At 29.7% G+C, this 11,430-nt stretch overlaps 1 protein-coding gene across 4 annotated transcripts in view; it reads left to right on the forward strand.

Annotated features, from left to right (window-relative positions):
• LOC124425152 (acetylcholine receptor subunit alpha-like) overlaps positions 1-11,271 on the forward strand; it is a 100,143-nt gene extending 88,872 nt beyond the window's left edge. For 3 of the 4 annotated variants that reach the window (XM_046965097.1, XM_046965095.1, XM_046965096.1), the window contains 5 exons: positions 2,491-2,627; positions 3,107-3,265; positions 4,490-4,672; positions 4,911-5,124; positions 5,792-11,271. In XM_046965097.1, the coding sequence (XP_046821053.1) occupies positions 2,491-2,627; positions 3,107-3,265; positions 4,490-4,672; positions 4,911-5,124; positions 5,792-5,989 (891 nt within the window). In that variant the 3' untranslated portion in view covers positions 5,990-11,271. The remainder of the gene's footprint in view (positions 1-2,490; positions 2,628-3,106; positions 3,266-4,489; positions 4,673-4,910; positions 5,125-5,791) is intronic. The other variant, XM_046965098.1, reaches the window with a different exon arrangement.
• The last annotated feature ends 159 nt before the right edge of the window (positions 11,272-11,430 follow it).

Raw genomic sequence — 11,430 nt, forward strand, 5'->3', positions numbered from 1 at the left:
TTTATACCTTCGCGTGGACTCTTGACCTCGAACCAATAACCACCGAGTATGTCCCCTATGTATAATTCAGTCATATTGTTCGCTACTTTCCGCCGCGAGTGGAAAAAGAAAAAAGAAAGAAAGAAGGTGAAAGGAACGGAAAAGAGTCGGTGATAGTCTAGGGGAAGAAGGTCAAACGTAAAAGAGAGAGAGAGAGATAGAGAAAACTACATGGCTATAATGAATCTTCGATACAAGAAGTGAGAATGAGAGAGAAAGAGAGAGAGAGGAAAGAGAGAGAGAAAGAGAGCGGGAGAAGATGGTGGAGGGAAAGTTGGTGGCTGCGAGAAGATATCTTAGACATTGAACATTGTCGTCTTTAGATCGATGCAAGACCCCAGAAACAATGCTTTCTCCGATCGTCCTTCATTCTTCTTTCACCATCAAAAGAATAAACACTATCATCAACACTATCATCATCTCTACACATATGTATATGTACATATGTGTATATATGTACGGGTGGGAGGCGGGGTATCTATAGCTAAGTTCAAGCCACTTAGATGGTATAGGTGTACGTTTGCAAATACATTCGTAGAATATATATATATATATATATATATATATATATATGTTTGTCATTTTGCTCTTACTATTACCAAATGAATTTCTAAGATAAGATAACCAATTGAAAATGAAATTGATACAAAGAGAGAATTTGTATTATTCTTATAATAATGAATTTTAATAGTATTCCTCTTTCTCTCTCTCTCTCTCTCTCTCTCTCTCTTTCTCTCTCTTTCTCTCTCTCTCTCTCTCTCTCTCTCTTTCTCTCTCTTTCTTTCTTTCTCTTTCTCTTTTTTTCTCTCTATATTCTTTCATCTTTAATATTGCTTTTTACAATAGGACAATATTTTTTTCTTTTCTTTTTTTTATTATAGTTATCATTTTCAATCGGAAAAATCATATTCGAAATTATTATTTATAAATTAGTTATTTATCATTTAAGAACAAACTTTAGTTTAATCCATATGATACTGATATCATCGATAATTCATTAATATAAATACATTCATTTATATTAATAACTATGATATATTATTAATAAGTACAAATCCTATGAATTTTCTCAATCATTGATAAATCCAATACAATCATTTGTATTAATCATATAACCATAAATAATAAATTATTAATAAGTACTAATCTGAGCTATTCTTTTTGAACAAATGCGAATCTCTTCATTGGTTTTTCGTGGATTGAATTTTTAACAGTATTTCCTATTGCCGGTGGGACCTCTCTATATATCTCTCTCTTTCTTTTTCTCTTTCTCTCTCTTCCTCCCTTTTTTTTTCTTTCCCATTATCGTTTGTTCCTCTCCTTTTCCCGATTCCGAACGAATTCGATCTGCTCGTATAAATCTTGCAAGCTGCATACTCAGCGAATGAATCGGCGTATGCCTTTAGTAGTCGACGCCTATGATTGCATATACATTTGGGGTTACCGGTGACGTCACAACCTTCCCTCATCACCTTCTGAAACGTGACACGGACTCTTAAGTGTATTGAAAAGCGTTCTCATCATTCCTTTGCCGCTCTCGAGGGCCTTTCTTCTTCTTATTGTAACAGATTTTCTACTTTGACGGTTACCCTCTGAAGTTCGATTCCGAATAATCTGAATTTCTTCTTTTTTTATTATTATTATTTATTTTCTCTCTCTCTCTCTCTCTCTCTCTCTCTCCATCTATCTATCTATCGATTTATCTATCTATTTATTTATTTATCTATCTATCTATCTTTCTATCTATCTTTCTTCTTCCGCTTATCGATCGCCGCGTTAATTTAACCTTTTATTGTACGCTCATTTATTAACTTATTTATGGTTCATTAAATGATTTTCTTTTTATTTGGATGGAGGAGAAGATTTTTAGGAAAATATAATACTATACTAATTGTTAAATATATATTGAAAAGTTTGAATAATGGAAAGAAATGCATTATTGGAAATTTTTTCTTTCTTTTTAGCAAAATTCAATGAATAATTAATTATTCGCACAAATGTTGCCGTTTAATATTAATATATGCGTCATCAATTCTTTTACCAAAAAAAATGTATAACGAATTAAATTATTGTAAATATATAATGTTGCACATTAGAATAGATTAAATTTATTAACATGCATACATTGAGTGAGTCCTAAACTTATCGGTGATAAATAAAAAAGGGAAAAAATCTTGATCATTGAAAATGTTTGAAAATTTGAAAATGTTTGAAAATGAAAAGATTTGATCATTATTGAAGTTTCTAATCACTTTTCTAGCATTCGCTTTGTTTTCTTTTTTTTTTTTTTTTAATCAAACCTTTTTTCTCTCGATATTCGATATTCGTTAATCAGTCACACTGTGATCACAGAATCATGATGATTGAAAAAATACGACAACCGCATCACGATGATGCAATGATAATCATTGCAAATTTAAAATGAAAATAATTTTATTTGTATGTACACAGGTCAGCCTATCCATTTCAATTCTACTATCGTTGACTGTGTTCTTCCTTCTTCTGGCTGAAATCATCCCACCCACGTCGCTAGTTGTACCGCTTCTTGGTAAATTCGTCCTTTTCACCATGATCCTTGATACTTTCAGGTACATATATGTATATATATATATATATATATTTTATATATATAATATATATATAAACAAAGAATACATATGTAAAAATAGATACCATTATATATTTTATTTATATTAATTTTAAGTTAAATAAATATTAAATGCAGATAATACGTAAATTTTGTTAGTATAATCGAAATAGACAAATCATTCCTATCTAAATTAATCCCTCAGAGGTCAGAGTGTATCTAAATGATTAAAAAAAAATAAAAAAAAAATAAAAAAAAATAGAAAATACAATGAATATATTTAATTCTTTATTCATTTTAAGAACACAATTGATTATATTATATAAAAAAAAAAAAAATATCCACGATGCACATTCCGATTTTGAAAAAAAAGATCAATAATTGAAGTTAATATCATCGTTAATGAAAAATAATTCCAGGTTCATGTTAAAATCGAAATAATTCTTCACGTTATAAAACGCTCTCTTATAACTTTTCCAGCATATGCATCACAGTGGTAGTACTCAACGTTCACTTCCGTTCACCACAGACTCACGTGATGGCACCGTGGGTCCGCCGTGTCTTTATCCATGTCTTACCAAGATTACTCGTGATGCGCAGGTATAATACGACTTCGAAGAGAACCGATTACGATTCCAGGCAAGATATATTCCACATTGGAATCATGCCATGATGCATTAAATCGGCATTAGCGTGTTGTAGGTGGTGACCTTAATGTCACCCTTGTCCATAACCATACATGTATACATACGTACATATATACCTATATATATATATATATATATATATATATATATATATATATATATATATGTATATATATATATTTATATATTTACTAAGAATAGTTGCAATGTATTTTCAGAAAAATGTGCACATATTTATAATATTGTTGTATATATACACATATGTGTGTATATATATATATAAGTACATATATATATATCTACATTTATACGTATATAATACACCGTAGAGAGCATGAAAAGATACTCGATGGGACCATACAACCTTCAGCACATCTTCTTTCTATAAGACCACCGGCATCTCCCACATAGGAACCTGAAATATCAAACGTTGGATACTTTACCTTAGAACGACACTCGGACGCCGTTAAAAAGATGCAAATGCGTTTATATTATCAGCTTGTATATAGAAAGCAATCTCATTGTTAAGGGTAGCTTCATAGTAAGACCCTGGCACCGTAGTCATTTCAAAACTTATCGAACATCACCATATTCAAACTCGAACAAATGAATTCCCATTAAGATCGAGTAGACTAAAATATCTCTTTTTTAAAAGGCACACGTATCGTAGTCTCTTATCACGCACAACGTACTACTTATCTCTTTATTCCTAGAGCATGATGTTCATCGTATTCGATTATATAATGTTTTATCTAAATTGTAGCTCTTCAATTTTATAACTTTTACATTCATTTTAATGATAAGATTCAATGCATAAATAACTGATATATACTCAATTAAATTGCTTCATTATTTAATAAAATCAGAATGATCGAAATTATAATAAATTAATTCTTCTATTTAATATTAAATATTTTATTTGTTAATATGAAAAATATTTCATAAAAGCTCGCTCTGTACGTTCCATTATATTGACACTTTACCATGCACGTGCGCGAGCATATTATTAATTATTAGATATTTAAATGTATTAATATTAATAACTAATAAAATAATTTTTGTGTTTATGGTCAATCAATTTCTTGTTTATACTTGCATAAATGATTACAGATAATAAAACTCAAAGCTGGTAAAGTGTTAATCGGCATAACAATGTCTTTTTGATTTTTTTGTATAATTTGTTAATTAATTATCTGATTTTTATATGTGTATATAGGCCGCAGTATCAAATAGATAAACGTAGTATAGGCGGACAACATGGACAACGAGTGATGGTCAGAACATGCAATGGTCTTGAATTGAGAGATCCGTCTCTATTCGTTGAAACTTCGGCTTCGGAGTTGGTTGAATCTTCTGTTCTCTTTCCGAGTTTAGATTCGCAAGACGAACTGCATCCTCGGTATGAATTCAATAATTTATACTTGTACTTCATAAGATATTATTTATTATTAGGATGAAATTTTCGATTTTACTTTTTTTCTTTTTTTTATTAATAATTGCTGTTAATAATTATCTAAAATTATTATATTGATATAATTATTGCTAATAACTTATAATATAACTTTTCTTGCTTTTTTTTAATTTATATTTTTCAGCACTTCTTTCATTCCTCAATTTTTTTCCCCTTTTCTTCTCAGTGAATTAGAAGCGGTAAATTTAGGAAGTGCGTGTCGTATTCACGGCTCGCCTGCAGCCACTGTGGCACCACCACCTCAGCTCCCAACGGAGGAAAGCGTTGATGCTCTCTGCAACACGCTTCATCACTGGCATCACTGCCCAGAACTGTACAAGGCCATTGAAGGCATTCGTTTTATCGCCGAGCACACGAAAAGAGAAGAGGACTCTACCAGAGTATGATGTTCCTTTGACAATTTAGCCGTAATCAAATTTAAATATTGTTTTATTCTCACAAATTCGGATTAATACGTAATCTTTGAAACATCATTTTGTTCTAAAAGTTCGTAAAGATTTTTAATGAAAATTCAAGCTGATCTTTAATTATTTATGTATTGTAAATATTTTATTTTATTTTTTATATTTTATATTTATTGACGCCTAAAAATAGGCATTACTTTAAACTTAGTCGATAATGTTGCTTGCGAACGCCATCTATCAATATGAAATTTTATAGAACCCTTGCAATAGGCAATATGTTTATAATATATACTCATAAAAGCTCAAAAGTTTCATACCGATTGATGACGTTCGCAAACGACATTATCGATGTAGTTTGGAGTGATGCATATTTTCAGGCGCAACATTTAATATTTGCATAAATGATTACAGATAATCAATACATAAACATAACTTACATATTAAAGTATAAGTAATATGGAAATTTTAATGAGAAATATTATAAATGCTCATATATCAAAATATTATCGTTTCAGAAACAAATTGTTCGTGTAAAAAATATCTTTTAATATTAATATTTGTTAAAATAATTATTATAAACTTTTCTAACAATCTCGTGTAAGATGTAAATGATGACAATTGACATTACGTTTGTTATTCGTAGGTCAAAGAAGATTGGAAATACGTTGCGATGGTGCTCGATAGGCTATTCTTGTGGATTTTTACATTAGCCGTGGTCGTCGGTACGGCGGGTATAATATTACAAGCACCGACTTTGTACGATGATCGCATTCCTATCGACGTACGACTCTCCGAGATCGCCTCCACCACTGCCAAGCCACACATCGTTTCAACCCTCTGAGGGCCAATTGCTAATTATCCCGTTACTCTCGCGTATACCTATGAACACAAAAGACATACCCATTGTAAACATAACAATGTGTCAGAAGTAACGACTGAAAGACTGAAGTCTCGGTGAGTCTTCGACTTTTATTAACGATTAATTCTTTGGCTCGTACGTTCAATCGTATATGTTTACACATACGACATATATGTATGTGTACGTATGTACGTGCGTACGTGTACGACGAGCGAAGAGGAATAGGGGAAAAAAAAAGTAAAATTAAATAAAATAAGAAAGCAAAAGTCGCGCGCGTACCAAAGCTTTCAACCCGTGACACAACGAAGATAAAAAAGGGAGTTCGAAGGATTGTGAGAAGAGAGCCGTGCGATAAAATTCTCAGAGTTTGGAAAAATGTGAGACTTTTTCTTCTTAATCTTTCCTTTTTTTTCTTTCTTTCTTTCATTTTCTTTAATTTTACATACAAATTTTTGATTTTTACATCAAAACAACTCGAATAACTTAGGAATATATTTATACATAGAGCCAATATCGTCCTCCATTATATTGTAATATCTTCTTTGTATGATGTTATCTCTGAGAATTGTGTCATGGGTACAGCGACGTGTGTGTGTGTGTGTATAAGAGAGGAGAATGTTTAGCAAAACAAGTATTTATTCGCCGCACCGTTCGACGCAAGCACGGCCTCTCTTTTCGGGGACCGTAATATGTTGCGTATAGAAAGTCACGATGACGTTTAATAAAGGTAATAAATAAATGAAAAAAATAAATAAATAAATAATATATATGTATTATATATATTTAGAATCAAGCGATTGAAACACATACATACCGTAGAAATAATACAAATGAGAAAATGAGGAAGAGAGAAAGAGAGCAAGAGAGAAAGAAAGAGAGAGAGAGAGAGAGAGAGAAAGAGAAAGAGAGAGATAAAAAGAGATCTTAAAAGTTCAAGTAAGTTCAATTTTATGCCAGATGCATTTGAGAGAAACAAAATCGTCGTAATTCCTTTTTTATTTATTTCTTTTTTTTTTTTTTTTTCATTTTATCGAATGTTTCGCCATTGAAAAAAGTCAATTTACAAAGGGTTGACGGAGTTAATTGTGCTGAAAGTTCAACAAGGATTCAAGACTGAAAGTTCAGGAACGATAGATTTTCGTTCAATGCTCCTCGCTTTCCTCGCGATCATTGTTACTCGATGCAGACAACATCCGTCGCCCTAATTTTTTTTTTAACGTCGATAATTATCGTTTACAAACAGGATTGGGTACATATTTTAAATTAGTCAATTTTATCGAATAAAGTTTTCGGTTCTATAGCTATTTTGTAATAGTTATACAAAAAAGAAGAATAATAAAATATACGAATGTCTGAACGACTTATGCAAGTGAATTGAAAGGAAAACTCGATTTTATACAATAAATTTATCATTAAAATTTATTCGGAATATATGAAAGGTAATATAAAATAATTTCGAGTTACATCGGTTATTAGAAATGTTTGTGAAAAAAAAAAGAAGAAAGAAAAGAGGAAATAAGCAAAGTAGAAAGAAAATGAAATGTTTAAAATACGTGCTCATCCTGTTTAACACTCCTGCCCCCCCCCAAAAAAAAACGTGTGGAAATTCTTATAATTATAATACTATATTACCGAGACTGTCTCGTCTTGTTGTACAGAAAAGGAAATTGTAAAAAAATGGGACCGAAATATATTTTACATTTATAGCTTTGGTCATTGTCGTGGAGATCACCGCAGTGCACCACAATGCCTTTCAACGATAAAAAAAATATTTACGCTGAGACTATAAATTTTGCTTGTAGATTTAAACAAAAATCACACGATTTAGGACTGTCAATATTCAAATTTTCGTGTTCGATTCGCGATAACGCGAACATACTGAAGTGTCTAGTGTTTATTTGTAATATAACAAACGCATACACATACACATATACACATATATACATACACACACAGAGAAAATATACATTATTACACACAAACATAAATATACAAACGAAAATATATACATATACATATATGTATATCTTATTTATAATACAATTCAACGTTACTTTACAAATATGGGAATGTAAATCATAAAGAGCTTGATATATTCGGAATTATGGTGCCTGACAGACAAGTACGATTGAGTTTTAAAGAATACTTTTATATATTCTGAGAAGAGAAGATACGTGATACGTTATTAAAAATTCGTTGATCGCCCAAGTTGAACGACGCGATGTTTCGATTGCTTGCGTAAGTCTTTCGGATATATGTATAGAAAAAGTACATGTATTCGAATATTCCGAATGACAAATGATTTTGACTTTTGGCAGGCCTATTGTAAATGTAAATGGCATGGAATTCAACGACGCCTGTTGCAGACTCAGGAAAATAATCGTTTTTCCAAATATTTACATCGAGCCTGTAACATAGGGGCCATATTTTCACAAAGAACAAGGTGCGTGTGTCTCTCATTAAATTAAATTCTAAATAATAATATCTGCATCATTAAGGAGCAGAAAACTGGGTGGGGCCTAAAAGAAATTTAGCCGACTCAACTTTTATTGACTCATATATACTTATTATGTTATATATATATATATATATATATATATATATATATATATATATATATATATAATAAGATAACTTTCATATTTATATTCGTTCTGAAATCACACATGAATAACTTGTCGATATTTATTATACATTTTATCGGAATGTATGAAGACAAAAATTGTTTCTTATATACAATCATATTCCAATAATTTACTGTCTTCCCAAGGTACTAAATTTGCAATTTGATTTACGATGGTAGCCAAATCTCCACCGTGCTGCTATCCTTGCCAAGAAAAGTAGAGTCTGATTGGTATAAAATCGTTAGTTAAAAACAGTATATGTGCGTGTAGTCCGCTTTGGAGATAAAGTAAATAATAATGTGCTATTTAGCATTTGAATCTATTGTATCATTTTTTATAATCTATCGTTTATGAGATGAATGAAGCTTTTATAAACGGCAAAAGGCACAAATATGTTATGCAATATAGTAAATCTTATTAAAGTAATTCCATTGCATAAAATACTGAAGAATGTAATTATAGACATACATTTAAAAAAATTAAAGAGCCATTCTTTATAACTATTACCGGACAATTTAAATTAATTAAAAGTTTTATTTAAAATGCAAGATTACGAATTAATACAACATATTGAAAGGACTAGTTTCATTTATATTTAACGTATTAGCGCTGGATTTACATAAATTTCGGAGAAATTTAATTTTTATCAATTAAATATGAGAGCGTGAAAGCATATGAGTGTGCATGCAACAAAGAAAAAAAAAGGAAAAAAAAACCTTGATTATTATGAACAAAATTACATGTTATGGAAGTAAGTGCAGTGATAGTTATTTAATGTAAGTTGCATCTAACAATATACATAAATATATATAAATAACCATTACTCACTCGATAAAATAATATAGCAAGATATTTTGTGAGTGTGTCTATAAACTCGATTAAACTTATATGATAAACTGACGTTGTCTTGATTTACGAGAAGAATATATGTATTTGTTTCGATAGAGAAAGGAATTTTATAAAGGTGTTGTATATGTGAGTGTCATCATTTATGAAAGCGCCTTATTCAGCGAGTTTCGTACAAATTTCAAGAAAAAACATCTCCATCATTTCAATCATTTTCAAATGTTGCAGGGATCTATCAGGTTACGTGTAGCGCATGGCAGATATATTTGTTCGTTAACTATAAATATTGTACTTTTTCCAATTATATTTTCATTAATATTAATTTTCTATCTGCCTTCTATAGATTAGAAAAAATATAATAAACATTTTTACTTAGAACTTTTTCCTTGTATTAAATGATACTTGACTTAACCACCTTTATAGAAACCTTTCTTACGAGAGGACATCGTAATTTTAGTAAGCAAATAATATTTGTTACGCGTTAATATATTTTTTAGCGCAGTCTGTCTAAAAGAAAAATAAAAAAAAAAGAAAAAAAAAGAAGAAAAACTGTCATAAAAAAAATTTTATCAAAACGTTTTGAGAAATACTCTTGTCTTGTAAAATATACCCACAATCATAATTTGTAACAGATCAATTGAATTAGAAAGTGCAATCACTTATTGTAATAAACAATCGATAAGTTTTAAAATCATACCTACATACGTTATATTTTAAAGTTTTAAAATGTATTACATTATTAAAAGTATATTATCTTCTTACATATCTTCTTGATCGTCCATTTTGTTATATTGTAAATTTCTACATTTTTGTTGCTAGTAACAATAAATAAATAAGAAAAAAAAATCTATTAATCTAGGCGTACTAGAGCAGTTAGAGAAAAAGACTCTAGTTCAAATGGCGAAATAAGTAATGAAAAGAATGAGATAAGTAGCTTCCTCTTCGATGCGTAAGCTCAAGTGATATAAATCTAACCTCTATGTATCTATAATTATATTTTCGTTCAAGCAAAGACTTTTTGTTTTCACGAACTAAAGTATACTACGAACTAAGGATATCACTGTTTATGTTTTAAAATAGCTTTGAAAAAGATAGAAATAGTTCTATCAGATGCGCTGTAACGTAACCTGCTCATGGTATAAACACATCAACTGTTCACTATTACAGTAAATACAAGTTTATTTTCAAGCCCCATAACATTCCACAGTTCTTTGTGTTTGATAAATCGAGTCAAGCCTATTTCTTCATAAATATCATTATTTATCATTCATATTTATAATATCTTGTTGCAACAAAAGCAAGTTCATATTATAATCTGCATCGAATGCATAGAATTGCACTAAAAAATTGTTATTTCTGTAGTATATAAAACATGTTGAATAGATAAATATGAAAGAATTTTTCATTTGTGCAAACTTTTGATGCAATTGGATAAGACATTATTATCAGAAAATTTATTAAATGTTTGACTATCAGATTCATGTTACTCCTGTAATAGCATTTACTGGCAATTATTAAATGTTTTAAATTCAATTCATAATTAACGAGACAACGTTATAAAATAGTATTTTTAAATACCTACCCTGATAAAACAAGCCTCATGATTATTTGTAACATTATTGGAGCATCTAGCAAACTGCTCACTTCACTTTTAAATAAAATAATGGATAGTAACAGCAATTGGCTAGGTGCTCCGTTTAATTATGAACATATAAACGATGATGAAACTTTCTACATAACAGGTATATATCAATAAAATTGTCGAATAAATTTGATTTTTGTAAAAAAGAAAAATCGTGGTATTGTGAATTTATTTTAACGTACACTATTCTCTTTATTTAACATCTGTTCATAAATTTTCCGCAAATATTCATATATATATATATATATATATATATATATATATATATATATATATATATATACACATACATAATAAGTACAATAATTTTA

The sequence above is a fragment of the Vespa crabro genome, chromosome 6, assembly GCF_910589235.1.
Source record: "Vespa crabro chromosome 6, iyVesCrab1.2, whole genome shotgun sequence".
NCBI classification, from domain to species: domain Eukaryota; kingdom Metazoa; phylum Arthropoda; class Insecta; order Hymenoptera; family Vespidae; genus Vespa; species Vespa crabro.